At 48.7% G+C, this 16,903-nt stretch overlaps 2 protein-coding genes across 2 annotated transcripts; one reads left to right on the top strand and one right to left on the bottom strand.

Annotated features, from left to right (window-relative positions):
• Window positions 1-3,168: 3,168 nt before the first annotated feature.
• Window positions 3,169-8,521, top strand: LOC123062441 (protein FATTY ACID EXPORT 3, chloroplastic). Its single transcript, XM_044485962.1, has 7 exons — window positions 3,169-3,541; window positions 3,952-4,348; window positions 4,539-4,709; window positions 6,480-6,526; window positions 6,627-6,664; window positions 7,921-8,004; window positions 8,158-8,521. The coding sequence occupies exons 1-6, from the start codon at window positions 3,299-3,301 to the stop codon at window positions 8,000-8,002; spliced, it is 978 nt and encodes a 325-aa protein (XP_044341897.1). The 5' UTR covers window positions 3,169-3,298; the 3' UTR covers window positions 8,003-8,004; window positions 8,158-8,521.
• Window positions 8,522-9,294: 773 nt separating this feature from the next.
• LOC123058728 (WRKY transcription factor WRKY24) lies at window positions 9,295-10,641 on the bottom strand. Its single transcript, XM_044481420.1, has 3 exons — window positions 10,279-10,641; window positions 10,057-10,164; window positions 9,295-9,964 (listed from the first exon to the last, which is right to left on the bottom strand). The coding sequence occupies exons 1-3, from the start codon at window positions 10,539-10,541 to the stop codon at window positions 9,514-9,516; spliced, it is 822 nt and encodes a 273-aa protein (XP_044337355.1). The 5' UTR covers window positions 10,542-10,641; the 3' UTR covers window positions 9,295-9,513.
• Between the last annotated feature and the right edge of the window lie 6,262 nt (window positions 10,642-16,903).

Here is a 16,903-nt window from a genome sequence, read left to right as displayed (position 1 = left end):
GGGCGTGCTTTGGTATGTCTTCTTTTGGTGTCATCAAGCAACCATCCATTTGCGCCCACGTTGGTTTTGCTCTTGACATGGTGCCTGCGCCACGTCTGGGAGAAAATATTCACATACGGTGCTTCCATGTGCTCGAAGAGCGGCGAACGCACGCAAATAGCAACCTCTGGCATCATTTTACTGGTTCCTACATCCAGAAGAACTGGAGCTGACCCTCATGACCTGAAAAATGTACCCTTCTTTGAGAAATCATGGTATCCATTCCAACGAACTCCACTTTACGAATATGTACATCGCTATATGCATCCATCGACTGAAGTACTCGGATGTATCATTTTGAATTGACCGGCACCATGGATGTGTTTGGAGCTACAAGCCTCCTCAGTGCCGCCACACTCTAGGTCTACGCCTCGTGTTGTCACACCTCAAAAGTCAAACATCATCGGCATGTGTCGTCGTCTCCGCTCTTATTTTTGTCTTTTGTGACTTCATCGTCGATCTATTTAACTATGTATGGCGTTTGTCTGGTGTGTCGCACTGAAGATGAAGATGTCACTGAGATCGGAGAGGAAATGTTTGAAGCGGGAGGTGGTGCTCGAAGGCCAATTCGCACGGCGAACTACACGGAGGTTGAGGATGTCCTCTTGGTCAAGCCTTGGTCGCAAGTGGGCTTGGATGCGGTCACCGGCACCGATCAAACCGGGAAACGTTATTGGCAACGCATTGAGGACAAGTATTGTAAGATGAAACCCAAGATTGCCACATTGAGAGCTCATTCTTACCGATCGCTTCAAGGCCGGTGGGAGTTGATGAAACCCGCTTGTGCTCGTTGGAGTGCGACTATGGATCAAGTGAGGGATCAACCCCCAAGTGGCTGTGTTGAGAGTGATTATGTGAGTACAAATATCATGCTTTATTTACTTGTTGGTTCATGCTTTATTTACTTGTTGGTTATGCTTGGTTGTGATTTTCATATGCTTCCAATGATGATATGTCTTAGGAGAAATATGCCGACTTGAGGTACAAGGACATGGCCGGTTCCAAGGGCAAATCCTTCCCATTCATGCATTGTTGGGCATTGCTCCAACATCTTGACAAATGGAAATTGAGGGATCAAGAGAGTGCATCGAAAAAATCGGATATGCTAAAAATGGATGATAGTGATGAAGAAGGAAGAAACCATGACAAGCCCGGGGGAACCAAGAAGGCAAAAGAGAGGATGAAGATGGAAGCGGAGGCATCAAGTCAAAGGAGGCATTGGCGGCGAAGGCATTGGAGGCAAAGCTTATTATCACCGAGAGAAAGAAAGAGGTGAAACTTGCACAATTGGAAGTAAAGGCGAGAAATGCCAAGCGCAAGGCCGACATGGAGGAGAGGATGATCAAGCTCAAGGAAGCAAAAGCATGGAAGGAGCTCATGGCTGAGGAGAAGGAGCACATGATGATGTCTAGAAAGGACATGGATGAAGAGCAATTGGCGTGGTGGAAGGAGTACAAGGAGAACATCGCCGAGAGGAAGAGGCTACTGCATGGTGCTGGTGGTGGTGCGTTGTCTACTCTCCGAGGTGAGTCTCCGATGAGTGGTGGAGGCGATGGAGGTGTGGACAACTTCACCGGTGCTTGAAGTTGTTCGTATGTTTTATGTTTTGCAAATGATGTCTCCGATGACTATGTGATGATGATCATTTGCACGTTGTATATTTTGCTATGATGTCCATGGGATTTACTATGTGATGATGATGATTTACAAGTTTGTTTCATGTTTGTGATGATGATCATTTGCAAATTTGAAGTGATTTATGTTGCTGTCCAGTTTTGAGGGTTTGAAGGCCGGGGCGCAGATCAGTGTCCTCAAACCAACCCTCAAAACTGAATATTCTGTTTTGAGGGTTGGTTTGAGGGCACTGATCTGCGGCAGGGATTTTTGGCCTTCAAAACGACATTTTCTCAGCCCTCAAACTGGTTTTGAAGGTTGAGTTTTCGAGAGCTCTATTAGACATGCTCTAACAATAGTACACCACACATTTGACTGTGCATTGGTATGCTCTATGTGGCTACACGTCTCATATGCCGCATGGTACTCTCCTCCCATGCACACCCGATATTGGTCAAATTGCCATTGTTTTTAGTTGCTTCTCAGAGACTATAAAAAAAGTGCATGACTTCTATCGCTCACACTCACCGACAACTTAAGTGTCACACACAATAGATAGAAGATCATGTTGTGTCGTCGTTTTCTTCATTCTCTAGATCATCTTGTACATGACCTTTCTTGAAATCTAGCTCAGATTCCACTCTTTAGAAATCTAAGACCGGCGTTCAACTAGTTGACAAATACAGTATACCGTGGGCGACTCGTCGGCTGGGAAGCCTAACATTGGGTTGGCCTCAGGGGCCAGGAGTCTGGTGTTAGCCCTAGCCCATCGATCAATCCAGGGCCCGGCTTCAGGAAGAAACATGATCTTGGCGTGCAAGCCACGAAGCTCCCATGGCGAGGTCGGCTAGGGCCCTTGTAAAACCCTAGCTCTCGTCCCTTTTACAAGACCAGGCCAAGGGTAGGTCGACGCCATCTGCTCAATAGCTCATACATCCTCCCAGAGCCCTTACTTGAGTCCTCCCCTCTATGTATTAAAATGACATGATATAATCGATAAGGAACCCACCGAGACTCTGACGACATCTTCGATCACCTATCACAGATGGTTTTGACCATCTCTACCACATGCGGTTAGACTGTTCGATCTCGTGATCTGTATCACTGCATACATGTTTTGTTAATTATAGTTTGATTATCTACCGCTAACTTTACACTCCAGATTACACGTGCTCGATGCAAACACACAGCTATTCGGTAACTCTAACCGCACTCGCATTCCACACAAATTTGGGCACACATCCATGTACCAATACCATGTGTGAGATTTACAATCACCCCCTGGTTGAACATTGGATGGACGGCATGTCTCCTCGGATCTCAATCTCACTTCAGCACCCTGCTGCCTGCTTACGAAAGCCGAAAAGGAAAGAAAAGGAAAAGGAAACGAATCTGTAGCAAAATCCCCGCAGCGGTCAAGCACCACGCAAACGCAACGGAACCAAGCACAACAGCACCCGTCCCCCACCGATTCTCCAAAACAAAAGCCCCGAAGAAACCCCACCAAACTCCTCCATCCTCCGCCCCCATTTCCTTCGTGCCGTCCGCCTCCGCCGTCTCGTCTACGGTCTACCCCTCGCCACCCTCCCTCCCCTCTCCTCCCCTCTCCTCCCACCTCCCCGAGGACCGCAGCGCCCCACCTCCCATGGCGGCCTCTCTCCTCCACGCCGCCGCCTCCTCCCCGCTCGCGGGCCCCAACCCGGCCGCCCGCGCGGCCTTCCGCCCCCTCGCTTCCTCCCCATTCCTGCGCCTCGCGCGCTCCTCCCCCGACCGCCGTGCCCGACTGGACGCCTCGCTCCGGGCCCTCTCGGGCGGCGCTCGCCTCGCCGCTGGAGTGGCCGCCCCCCGTTCTCGCCGCTTCGTCGCCGCCCTCGCGGGGGAGGAACCGGTGAGTGCCCGCTCTCTCCGAGATCCTTCCCCTGTTTTTTCTGTTTCCGGTGGTGATGCCCTGTTTTGACTTCTGAGGCGTGTTCCTTCCGCCCCTGCCTATCTGATCTGCTAGGTTGTAGCTGGTCACCTCACCCGCATTTCTAACCCTTTATTTTATTTTCCTCTCGCCACGCACGGGCTGAAATAATCGCTGCGCGCCTTTACAATTTTCGCTCCGTGGAGTGCATTGAGGATAATGTGCGAGTATATTCTTTTCGTGTGCCGAATGGGAGATATTTGCAGCGGTGTTTCTGTTAGCGCATTGAGGTCTTTTGACGATGTTTCTGTGTGCTAAATACCGTATTCCTTGGCTGAACTGTGATGTCAAATTATGCTAAGTTTACAAGTTATTTTGTCTGCTGAATTCAGATGAGTTCAGAATTGGGTGATGACAAGGAAAAGGAAACAGAGAAGATTGAAATAGAGCCGGAGGAGGCCCAGGAGGTGTGGAGGGAAATGCTCAAGCAGTTCAAGGCCGAGGCCATCCGAATGCAGGCCCTGACAACGCAGGCATATGATGTCTACTCCAAGAGGGCGAGGGAGGTGCTGTTAGAGGCCTCGGAGAAGCTAAGGATCCAGGCAGATAAAGCACAAAAGGACCTGACCATCATCGCTGCAGAGGTTGGTGAGGAGGGGCAGGAATATCTACAGCTGGCAGCTAAGAACTCCCCAGATTCTATCAAGGATATCACCGAGACAATCAATGCAGTTGGCAACCTCAATGGACCATCAGAGTATAAGGATTATCATGTCGGCATTTCATTTGGTATGTAAAGGCATTATGTTGGTAGCATTTCTAGTTATCTAAGTTATACTCATGCTGCAAGTTGACGAACATGTGACTCATGCAGGAAATGGCTTTGTTAGATCATCAGTTATGTAGACAGTTTGGTGCTGCGTTGCTATGATAGGGCTGCAATTGAATAGTATTAATGGAACTGTATTACTTCTTGTAGGTACCTTTCTTACTGTAGGAGGTTTCCTTAACTTCATGCTAACTGGAAGCACATCTGCAATTCGCTTTGGTTTTGTCCTTGGGTTTGCACTGTTGGCTCTGGGTATCTCAAGTTTGAGATCACAAAGAGCAGGCGGTCGTCAGCCTCGTCTTCTGCTGAAAGGGCAAGCTGGTTAGTTCATTTCTTCTCACATTATTTTCCTTGCTTGATTTTATTTCCCCCTATTTCATGATTGAAGTGGCATTGGCATAGCTACTTCTGCCAGTACGTATTATGTGTATACTTATGTGACATGGTTTTAATGTTGGCAAAGTTAAGAAAAACAGAATGAAAGAAAAGAGAAGTAAAATAGGAGTACATTTGTTTGTGATGTATTGAGTTCAGAAGATTGCTCTTCAACTGATCTATTTGTTTTGTCTATCTAGGTGTTTTATGTTGTTGTGCTTATTTGCATTTGTTGAGTGAGGTGATATGTATCAGTTTTTGTTATGCATACTATCAGACCCATCACAATTCTGCTGAGAGCAAATAGGTGACTGCTTCCAGCTATTAATTCTATGGGTATTGCAAAATAGCTTTGGACTTCCATGCGAATAGAAGAATATTTTCATCAGGCTTCTCATGTCCTCTATCTAAATTTGACAGCTTCCGATAAAATCCAATCAGATTAGTTAAAAGTAAATCAACAGGAATCCAGTATTCCAGCATGATATTGTTGCAACTATAACTCCTTTGATCCAAAGGAGATCCATGGGATTTTTTAAGGATTTGGATCCTTAGGATTTTTTTTCCTACGGTGGTCCTTTGATTCTCAGTATTGGAATCCTTAGGAATTTTTCCATAGGATTAATTTGTACTACATTTTAGAGGAAAATTTCTATCCACTCAAACCTCTTGGTAGAATTTCTTTGTTTTTTCTGTGCTATCAAACACTCTTCCATTCAAATTCCTGTAGTCTGCTAATCCTGTAGGATACAAGAGGGCATGGCACTCTATTCCTGCGTTTTTTCTATTCCTGCATTTTGCGAATACTGTGAATCAAAGAGGCCCTAAATATATCTGGATTTCAGTTTTTTTTTCTGTTGAAATGGATTTTAAGAATTGCTTTTGTTATTTCTGCAAACTTGACCGATCATTGTTGCTTATGCGTAAACAGTTAACTTTGATAATTGGTCCATGCAAAAAAGAAGATCTCACTACTTATTTTGACATTTTCCATAGTACAATAAAATTGTTTTTGCTGTCTACTGGAGCTGATGTTCAGTTCAGTAATGATAGTAAATATATTTGAAAGGCAAATACCAAATGAAACACAACCAAGTGTAAAGAAAGCCACATGTTTTTTTTTCTGAAGCTGTCAAACAATGCTGTAAACATAGAGTAGGTGGTATCTTATGGCCACATGCAATTTTGGTGTTAAAATTGATCACTTCTGAAAGATCTGAAGAAAAGACAAATTCTGCATGTACAGTGGCTAGTGTTTTTCATGCAGATTTTTTTTTGATCTTGAGGATGTGATTCTGTTTGATCTTGATTTCTCTTTTTTTACATGACTATGGGTGCTGCGGCTATATCCACTATTATTTTGAGATTGTTTGGGAGTTTCCACACATAGCACACATCGAGTTTAGACTCAAGTTGAGTTCCATAACGCATACAAATATTGGACATATATTAATGATGGAATTTAGATTCAAGTTGAGCCTCCCAAGGTTTCAACTGTTCATATTGATAATGTAATGCACTTCTTGTATGATTCATATATCTGATTATTTATATTGACTTGTATTTGACCGTGTAACACTAGTGAGGCTCAATTTCTAGTTGCACATTGAGTAATAGTCTCAAGATGAAGTTATCAGTTGAGCTCTGATAAGTTATTGGTTTGTTATTCCTTTAATAACTTGCAAAATTCCAACATACTTGACTTGTGGCATGCAGCTATTGCAAGCGTTATCTTCTTCAAGGACTTGTCAGTTTTCTTCCGGGTAGGTTTCTAATTTGGCTCAAATTGTATTACTACTGTGATAGCTTCCACCTCCGCCTTTTAGCAATGCCAGGATTTAATTGAATTTTGTGCGTGTGCAGCATGGGTGGTTTCCAAATGTTTTCGCGGTCCTTCTCAGGTCAGTACACATTTAATCCTTGTACTTGCTAGGAATACTTTCATTCTAGAATCAGAAAAACATATAGTGATATATAAACAGTTATTGTCATGAACTACGTCGCTTCCTTTTATGTTCCTCTGCCTGTGCGTATATACCTGCAAGACTGCATAAAATGGCTTGTTCGCGTGGCTACAAGGGCTCTACACAGTATACAGTTTTTCCTTGGTGGATATTCTCACCTATTTGCAATTTTGCATTCAACCTTTCTGGCAACCTGTGCTCCGCAATAGACCACCTCTCATTTTTACTGTACTACCACTGTACCACATAGTTCTTTCCGAAACCATATTAATTGCCTCTGCTGCAATCCCTTGACAGGGCGACACTTCTCATTGATCTGTTAGAAATCCTCTTTTTTCCCTTCTTCTGTTAGTACCACCTCAGTAGTTTTATAGTGTTATACTTGTAAGGTGTGAACAAGAAGCTGATGATTACTAAAGAAACTGGTGAATACATCATTTTCATCTTTTTTCGCCCTTGACTCCTTGAGTTTGCCTACTACACTTTGAATGTGTCTTATAGTGCAAGACCTGCACAATTATCAACCCAAATGTGATGAATGTTTCCTTTAAACAGAAGGATGGAGCTAGTGGAAGTATCTATCACATAGTTGATGTCAAGCATTAGACACAAATTGCTGTCAAATAATACTAGTTGGATATGTACTAGCCCCCGTCAACTAAAAGTCTAAAATGTCTGGTAGCTCTAGTTCTTCCTCTAGTTCCCCCTAAAAACGTGTTAAGGGGTGAAGTTCCTTCCCTTAACTGTATGTTGTTAGGTAGAAATGTGACACCCTGCGGATAGGACGAGGGTGGCGAGCTCCTCTAGTTCCCCAATTTTGGTATTTTGGACATTTACACGCTCTTCAAAACACAATGACCCATAATTTCTATTCTGTTCTATTTGTTGAATCAAATAATGCTATGATACTATGGAAGTACTTTCTAGACAAATCAGCACATATGATTGCCCAATCTAAATATATTAAAACATAGAAGGTTGAAGTTTGACACCTATGTCCAAATAAATCAGCATTTTGTTAATTTGCAGGCGGTCTGATTTTTTTGGAGATTTTCTTTCAGCAATTAAGTTGGCTATTTGTGTACTTCATTTAGAGAACACTTTATGCTTGTTTGCAAAGGCCACTAGAGCTTTTTTGAGTTGGACCACGAAAAACATGCACAATATTTATATATTTTTTATTTGTGCTGCAGTGGAATGGTGGCGACCTTTTACATTCATCGCATTGTGACTGGTGGCCACAAAGGTAGCACCGAGAGCAGTTCAGATAACTAATGGTAACACCTCACTTGTTTCACCTAAAGATCCTTTTGTATAAACCAGTGTATGTTGTATAGTATATGCACTTGGATACTGAACTAGCTAAACCATATGTGCCTTAAATGATTGAACTAAATTGCTCTATATCTCACGGCACAACACTTCTCTAGGTTATACAACACACATGGATGAATCATATGACCGCGGAAATTTGGGTTCTGAAGATTGATGGTGACCCTTCGCCTTAAGGTTTCCTTCTTTCATCAGCCTTCAACTCAGGCACACTCTGTGGTGTCTGAACTCTGAAGTGGCTCTATACAGTGATACCTGGACTCACAAGACTTGCCTCGCACACTCGCCCCTCACCTTTGTTCCTTTCCTCGTGTAATATAGATGCATAAGCAGAATAAGGAATGACCCTTGAAGGTCTCTAGTATGTATCAATCTGTTCATCATTCATGTTCTTTATTTATGCAACGTAGTTGTAACACATTGAATATCCAGTGAAATCCGAAAATCGGTTTGTCTCGCTCAGTGTGTTGCTGTTTGGCCTGAGGGTAACAGTTTGGCAGTGACAGCCACATGCTATCTTTTGTTGCTTAATGTTTGCTAGATTGTATTGTACTGTATTACCTCCGTTCTGGTATATTGGTCCTCTTCATATTTTGTGCCAAAATTTGACCATAAATTTAAGTTAAATTGACAAAATGTTAATGCATGTCATAAAAAATTATATCATTGGATTCATATCCGAACATAGTTTTTAATGATGCTATTTTTTATGACATGCATTAACATTTTATCAATTAAATCCATGGTCAAAATTTGGCCCAAAATACTAAGAGGACCAATAAACCAGGACGGAGTTAGTATTTACTTATTGCCGACTTTGTCAATTTGTTTAGAGGTAATAGCACCCGAGATCCACAAACTTGCACCGAATGTGATGTTTTAGTCCAAAACTTGCAGAATGTGACTGAGGACTCCACAAACTTGACACCCTATGTGATGTTTTGGTCCACAGTCATTCACAGCGTGACATGTGGCAGTCCAGAGGGTGGACTGGTCAGCTGTGGCAATTTTGCACAAAGGCCCTTGACGTTGAATCGAGTGAACGCCAGGGGCCTTTGTGCAAAATTGCCACAGCTGACCGGTCCACCCTCTGGACTGCCACATGTCACGCTGTGAATGGCTGTGGACCAAAACATCACATAGGGTGTCAAGTTTGTGGAGTCCTCAGTCACATTTTGCAAGTTTTGGACTAAAACATTACATTCGGTGCAAGTTTGTGGATCTTGGGTGCTATTACCTCATTTGTTTAACCATTTGATTAACTACTACGTTTGCTGAACAAATGCTTAGTATTGCAACCATTTTGATTAGCCAACTCTACATCACAAGCTCTTGCAGCTGGAACCTCTCACCCACCCCCGTACATTATCACTACTCATTAGTCACACTGCGACAGCCGATGTACTCCAGATCTGTCCACTAAACAGTGCACAGGTCGTGCAATCTACTGTGCTCTAGTGAAGCAGATCGCCGAAGCTGAGCGAGTTGACGACGGTCTCCCACTCCCAGTCGAAGTTGCCATCGAGGAACCCCTCGACAGGAGAAGCACCAAGTTCCACCTCGGAGGAGTAGGACGAGGAGGACGACGGCGACGACCATCGCCGCGACGTGTCACCGGGCGCCTCGGCGTGACGGCGCACGGCGCTGTGCTTGTGCTCGGCTCCGAGCGACGGCAGCAGAGGCGAGCCCCTGTTCCGGTCGACGGCACCGAAGACTCCCCAAGCGTTTGAGCCTGAGTCGACGACGGTAGGAGGCAGTGGCTCCGCCCTTTGCTGACAGAAGGCGGCTCCGCAGGTGTGCTCGCCGTAGTAGGCGATCACGAACGCCGCGGGCTCCTCCTGCGACCGCTGCACCCGCCGGGTCGCGGCGCAGCCCTCGCCGCTGAGCGCGCAGCGGTAGTAGAGCCTGCATGCAACAACAATAGCGTCAGGCTCTGCTCTGTCTGATCGACAAGCTTGCCGTTTGTCCGGACCACCAGGGGCATTTCTTGTCCGTACCTCGGGTGGTTGCTTCCGTTGATGTCCTTTTGCCCGTACTTCCTCCACACGAACCCGTCCGCCGTCGTGTCGGCATGGACCTCTCTGTGCGCCTCCGCCCCACGCACCCTGCGAAATCGACGGCAAACCTGTCAGTCAAACACTCGTGCCTCGTGCAAGGGCGGATGAATTCAGAAAATTCTTCGTTCATTCCCGGTGCGAGTAGCGATCGAAGTCTCGTACCTTCTTTTGGACGGCATCATGGCGAGGGGAAGATGGCAGGATGTGGCGCCAGGGTCCGTCGCCTTCCTCTTTTTATCGGTGGCGCCCGCGCTCACCGCGGCGATCACCCGGTCGCAGCAGCGGAGGATCTCCGCGGCGAGCGCCTGGTGCTCCGCCTGCACCGGCGGGGACGCCGCCCGGAGAAGCTCCCTGAGGTGCGCCGCGGACTGCTGCCCCATCGTCATCAGCTCCAGCACCACGGCTGTCGGGGTGGCCAGCGCCATGGCGTGAGTCTCTCTGCTCTGCTAGCTCGAACCTGGCACTAGAACTGGACAGTACGTGGTGCACCAACTTTTTTTGGCTTTTGGGTGTCGAGCTTGTGAGTGCGAATGAATTCGGCGGGTCTTGCCATATCGTCGGCAAATTTATAGGAAACCTAGGACAGGGGAACCAGCGGGGAAGCTGCAAGGAAGCGGTCGAAGCTGAGCTCAGCGACGCGACAACTTTTGAAGTCCACTCCGGGAGCCCAGCCTCCACTCTTTCCCTTTACAGCCGATCCAAGAGGAAGTCAAGAGCCAAGCGATAAGGCCAACTCATCGCGCAACCCCATCCCGTACGGCCCGTCCGTTTGAGGTAGAAAGGACAAACCAGACTGCTCAGCACACGACGGCTCGGACCCATCTGGTCCGTTTTGTATCCGGCCTGACCTATTTCGAGCGTAAACATGCGCCGGGTTTGGGTCACGACGGACAACAAATGGACGCGTCGCTCGTCCGCGTCGGGGCCGCGTGGCAGGCGGTCACCTACTTCTCACCCGCCAACATCAATGCGCACGCGCGGCCGGCCCCGCCTGTCATCCGCCCAGGCGAATGGTCACGGTCCTTCTTAAATGGGAAAGCCGTGGACCGATCGTCATCCACACTCCCTACTCCACCCCGCGGCCTCCTCGAAACCTCACACCCTCAAACCCTAGCCTCGAACTCGCCGGCCGGCCGCGTCGCAGCCATGGGGCTCTGGAACTACGGCTGCAAGGGGAAGCATGACCGCAAGGCTGGCTCGTCCTCGGGCCGCCGCCGCCGCGGCGTGAAGGAGGAACCCGCATCACCCCCCCCCCCCCGCGCGCCGCTTGCGTTCTCCATCGCCCCCACGGCCACCGGCGAGCGTGACCGACACTACATCCACGCGGTAGTGCACCGGTGCCCCACGGCTCCGGAGATGGCCGACGCCGTGGGGGACGTGAACTGATGCCCCACGCCGCCGCAGTCACCGGAGCGGGACGCGTCCCCACGGGAGGAGGTGGTGCAGACCCCGCCTTCCAGCCCGCCCCCGCATACCACGGACCGCCAACCCACCTCTGGACGCCGCCGGATTACGTCGACCTCGTCAGCGACGACGACGACACCGACATCCACTAAAGACGGCGACGATGACGGCAAGAGCGCGCGGACGACGTTTTTTTATTTTGTTTTTATGTTAATTATGGCACTAGACCGTTAACTGAACCATGAAACTGAGCCGTTTTATGGCCGTGAACCTAACTTATGTTTTATGTTTTTTTATTTGCGTTTATTTACTTTATTTAGTCATTTTATTTAAGTTTTTCTTTTTTTAATCATGTCCAACACAGACATGATTTGGGGTGCGGTCGCGCGTTGGGCGCACCTACGACCCAACGGATCCATTGCCACCCCAAAGAAACAAAATTCGGTCAAATCGAACGTCCGTTTGAGATCGTGCGGTGGAGTTGGCCTAAGGATAATCTATACGTGTCAGGTGAGATAATTGTAATCTGTGTGAGAGATCGAAGCTAGTAGAGATACGCATACGCTCAGAGTCCGAGTGAGATCGAAGGCGACGTGTAGTGGTTACGGGAACGCGTTGCCCCTCCCTACGCATGTGGTACGTACGTACGCCGTCACATGGGCAACCCGAGCTCACTCTCACGAAGTCACGAGTGATTGGGTAACGTGACCTGACGTACGGTGTGATGTACACGGCGAACCAGTCTGGTCGATCGTGGTCCTAATCAACTCCTGGGAAAACGGAACCCTATACACGCACACACGCGCAGAGAGGCGCAAGAAAACTGCAAGTGTCCCTAGATTCGATGGTGGTTGACACTTGGCACGGCACGTGCGTGCTGCCTGCTCGCTCAGCGGCCCTGGATTCGGGTTCAGGTTCGGTGCATGTACCGGCAGCGCCAGCCCGCCGCTGGGCCCTAAACAAAAGGATTCAAAGCGGCCGTGTAATTCCTGGACCGGCCGCGTACGTTTGGTTGGTTGATTGATTGATCCATCCTCTTGCGAGTTTCCTTTCGGGAAAGATCCTTTTGCGAATTGAAGCGACGAGCACCAGTATAATACTGTTCATGCTCATGCGTGTCTCTGTCTATCTTCAGTTTAGTTGCACCCCGAGCTGATTCAAAGCGAGCTTATAAAATGTTGGTTGATCCGGCCGGACATGATGAGAACACCGATAGTGCAGTCTTCCCCTAAGTCTAATATAGTTTTGTTTTAGTGTTCGAGTCGAATGAGTGATGGCCAGTGATCCACGATGCTCGAGTCGAGTAGCTAGCGAGATTAGGCTGTTCCCTGCCAAAAACAATGGGGTGGTTTCTCACCAGAGCTGGCCCGCATGTGCTGCAATAATGCGTTGCTTTGGATTTCAGAATCTTGATATGATGATCTCCTTCTCTTGGTAGAACGTGAAACCGGCCTCTCACAGTAGTCACCATTCACCGATGGGCAATGTCCGGCCATCTTCCGTCAGTACGTCCTGGTTTGACATGTCCAAATGTTCGGTCTCGAAAGTTGACACGACACGACCGTTAATCAATTAACTAACTAAAGATGTCTCGACAAGTAGTAAGTGCATGAGATTGGCTTTTTTATACCGAAAGGGTGAGAATAATCGAGGACCTGTGTGCACGGTACCCTTTTCTTCGAATTGACCTGACTTGTCCGATTTATAAAAAAACGTATACCGTATTGACCTGAGAGTCGCCACGAATGTGCGAGCAATTTCCTTGTGGTCAACCTCCGCACAGAAGGAAGGCCATCCAGATCATGTATTTCAGAAGGTTCCAAATTCATCGTCTACGCGAAAACAAACGGCTTAGACTTCCACGCATGGATACAAAAAATGGCAAGGTTTATGTATGTTCCTAGTGGCCAGAGCAAACGACCATCAGAAGTGTATGTATTTTAGAAACTTCCAAAATCATCATATATGCGAAACAAACGGCTTAGGCCAACTTCATCGCACGACTCCAAACGGATGTCCGTTTTGTCCGGATTTTGTTCATTTGGATAGAGCAATGGGGTCGTGTCCGGGCCGTTTCTGGGATGTGGTGGCCGTGCGCCCAACGCCTGGACGCATCCCAACCGCATCCTGTCCGCGTACCTTTTTCTTTGCAAGCCCTTAAACTTTTTTTCATCATTCATTTTTGATACATAAAAATATATCACCAAATTTTGACTAGTAAAGTAAGACCAAAGAAAACAAGAACCACAAGAATATATTTTAGAAGATATCCAAATTTCATAACTGCTCCTGTAAGTTGGATTAGTGCCTTCTCGATGCATTTATTGTTGATCTGCGGAGGAGCCTCGATCTTGCGTGCTTCTTTCTTCTTCGGGTCTAAAGAAGTAGAGGTTGCTTTCTCGCATCTAGTATCGTGTCTAGCCTCTAATCTAGCAACAAGTGCACTTGTCTCATCTACAACCTCTATGCTAGCTAAAAGTGCACGAACATCTACTAAATTGCGCTCTATCAATATATCGATGTACTCTTCTTCTCAATACCAAAACTCGCATCCATTCTACACAATAAAATTGGAAGTTAGCCCAACTAGTCAAATCTAGAGCACAAACCGAAGCTAAAAAGAGCACATACCCCATCGTTTAAGCACTTGATGAATATCCATCCGGGATGTTCCGGCGTTATAGGCACGCGACGCACGACCTTCTTTGGGTAGTGGTCGCACTTAATAAGTGGCAACGGTGCACCGATGAGCTTGTGGGCTAGCACCGAGCCCGTTCGACCGCCATTCGTGTATCTGCCGGCAGACCACCAATGGTGTAGATCCAAGCGGCTAGAGGAGGAGCCACTGCCCGCATACGGCCCTGCCAGGGCCTTCCGGCCTGGTGCCTGACCAGTCCATGGCGCGGCGCGGCCTCCCACAACTGGGCGAACTCAAGACCGACCGGATCCACCCCAAATCCGACCGGCGGGTGCGCAAATGTGGCCGTGTTTGGGTAGCTGGGGGCGCCGAGGGGAAGGGGTTGGGCGAGTGCGCTTCCGAGCTGCACAGCTGCAATGGCAGCGGCGGCGGCGAGCGAAGAGTGTGGAAGAGTGGAGAAGAGTGGAGGGTGTGCGGCCGGAGGGAGGGAGGGGGCGGATAGAAAAAGGCGTCCCTGTGCCACCGACGGGCGGGTCAGTGGAGGACACGCGCAGACGGCCCGCGCGTCCGCGTGCTGTCTGTTTCACCCAAAAAATGGCGTAAACTTGGGTCGGGATGGGCCGAAAGCAGACAGAAAACGGACAAAAGTCTGTTTACGCCCACGCGCTGGACCCTCTGATTCGTCCGTTTTATCCCAAACGAACGCGCGTGGACAGGATGTGGTCGCGCGGTGGAGTTGGCCTTAGACTTCCACGCATGAATACAAATTATGGTCAGTTCCAGGTTTATGTATGTATATCTACCTAACCCAAAGTCGCGCGCGATTCGGACGCATTTCATGGGTCTCCGCAATAAAATTGTTCTTAATCTACGTGTTTGACCGATCCAGGTTTGAGGACTGCGACACCAATTACGGAACGTAGGTCTACGTCCTTGTTAATTATACGAGAAAACATGCACCAACTGATCGAAGAATTTCTCCTGCCTGCGGGTATTTGACCCGAATTCTAGCTAGGGTTTGACGGTAACCTCCTGGAGCTATCATGCCTGCTATGCTACCGAGAAAACATACACGCGGTACTACGTAACTGCGACTCCCGGTTTGTTGGCTTTTGCTGGTTAAAATTAGGGTTAGTATGGTCACGCACACACGCTTCTAGTTGGTGATCGCCGAGCGGGAAAATGACAGTACTCGAGGGAAAAGGATTTGCTCGTACCGTCTTTGAAGGGGTCCAAATGGCTGTAAAGCTAACCATGAACCGAAATGCCAACTGTAGTTTCTGAAGGACAACTAACTGATTGGGTAAATTTGCTGTGAACATCACATATAATGTTGTAGCACTATGTTCTCATCTCATGGAAGTCGGCAGCTGGCACATCACGTGGATGCGTACGAGCAGTTAACCGGTTTGGCAACATGCACGAGATTTCCAGAAGAAAACTCGGGGACCGTCTGGTGAGTGGCTTCATCGACCGAGTTCACGCTGGCATGTGGCATGCTTACTGACCAGATATCTCCATCAGAGACTTGGACAACTTCCATCCTCCGTACACGACCTTCTCTTTGCAGCAAGCCAGTAACTGACGGTCTCATGGTCAAATTATGTAATGTAGGACAAGTTTTAAGCGCGTCGCAGGAGCACATGAACATAGCTGCCAACTGCGTATGAGGTAGATCGGCACTTGCGTAGAATGGTGCATGCATGTATTGTAGCAAGCCGCACGTGCAGCACGATTAGCTTAGTGATCGTACTTTGTATACTAGTTACTGGATTGCTACTTTCAAAAAAAAAAGTTACTGGATTGCTACGCTTCGGAATTAATGACCACACTGGGAGGACCCTCGTCTGGTCTCGCCCGCTCCCGGGGGAGGCGAACCCTGACGCCGCCACTTCCAGCCTCCCCTGCCCCCCCCCCCCCACTCCCTCGCCGTCGCCGGGCAAAGCCTGGTCGTCGTCGGTGGTGGCGGGGCATCTTCCCCTTCCCCGCGGTGGGCTGGCGCGGGACAGCGGTACCAAGCGGGGGTGCGAGGTTCTGCAGAGCGGCGTGGCGTGACTGCGTCCGGGGCGGCCCGGCGGTAGCGTCCTTGAGTGGCGGCGCGGGTGGCTCCTCGTCAGGGGCGCGACGTCGGTGGGCGCCCCGGCCAGATCTGGTTCGGGCGGTTGCTCTGACCGGCTGCCGACGGGCGACGCGGGATGAGGCGGAGTGGGCTGCCGTCGCCGGTGGCTTCGACTGCTGGTTGGGACCGGCGTGGGGGCGTGTTTCTTGATGGGGTGGTCTGGTGGCTCTGCGGTTGTCATGACCTCGTCCGGGGCACGGGTGGTACAGATCAGTGAGGTGGCAGCGCTTGGTGCTGTGTGCCGTGACCCCGCGGGTGGCGTTGGGTGCAGGTGCAGCGGGCCTCCTTCCCCTGGTTCTAGGCCAACGCATGGCTGCGAGTCGGGGCTCGCGTTCGAGCGGATTTGGACGGTGCCCGGGGAGAGTCAGAGTTCATGCTCCGGGTAGGTACGCTTGGGCTCGATCCAAGAGGTGCCTGTGGGTCATGAGGTCACTCTCCTCGCGGGTAAGTTGGACATTGTGGTGGTTGGGGCTCTGCTGACTGTTGGGCAAATCGGCGTCCGATTGCTCGTATCTGCGTTGGTATTTTCCTGAAAAGGAGAGGATGATGCAACACAACAACGTTAAGTATTTTTTTTAGTTGTGAAATCAAGATTATCAATCCAGTAGGAGAACCAAGCAACACTA

This window comes from Triticum aestivum, chromosome 3A (assembly GCF_018294505.1).
Source record: "Triticum aestivum cultivar Chinese Spring chromosome 3A, IWGSC CS RefSeq v2.1, whole genome shotgun sequence".
In the NCBI taxonomy this organism is placed as follows: Eukaryota; Viridiplantae; Streptophyta; class Magnoliopsida; order Poales; family Poaceae; genus Triticum; species Triticum aestivum.
This window is presented reverse-complemented; position numbering and strand designations above follow the sequence as displayed.

Coding starts and splice junctions, on each gene's coding strand:
- LOC123062441 (XM_044485962.1), top strand. CDS start 3,299: ATGGCGGCCTCTCTCCTCCACGCCGCCGCCTCCTCCCCGCTCGCGGGC. Junction 4,710..6,479: donor TCTGCTGAAAGGGCAAGCTG/GTTAGTTCATTT, acceptor TGTGGCATGCAG/CTATTGCAAGCGTTATCTTC. Junction 6,527..6,626: donor ACTTGTCAGTTTTCTTCCGG/GTAGGTTTCTAA, acceptor GTGCGTGTGCAG/CATGGGTGGTTTCCAAATGT.
- LOC123058728 (XM_044481420.1), bottom strand. CDS start 10,541: ATGGCGCTGGCCACCCCGACAGCCGTGGTGCTGGAGCTGATGACGATG. Junction 10,165..10,278: donor ATGATGCCGTCCAAAAGAAG/GTACGAGACTTC, acceptor TCGATTTCGCAG/GGTGCGTGGGGCGGAGGCGC. Junction 9,965..10,056: donor AACGGAAGCAACCACCCGAG/GTACGGACAAGA, acceptor TGTTGCATGCAG/GCTCTACTACCGCTGCGCGC.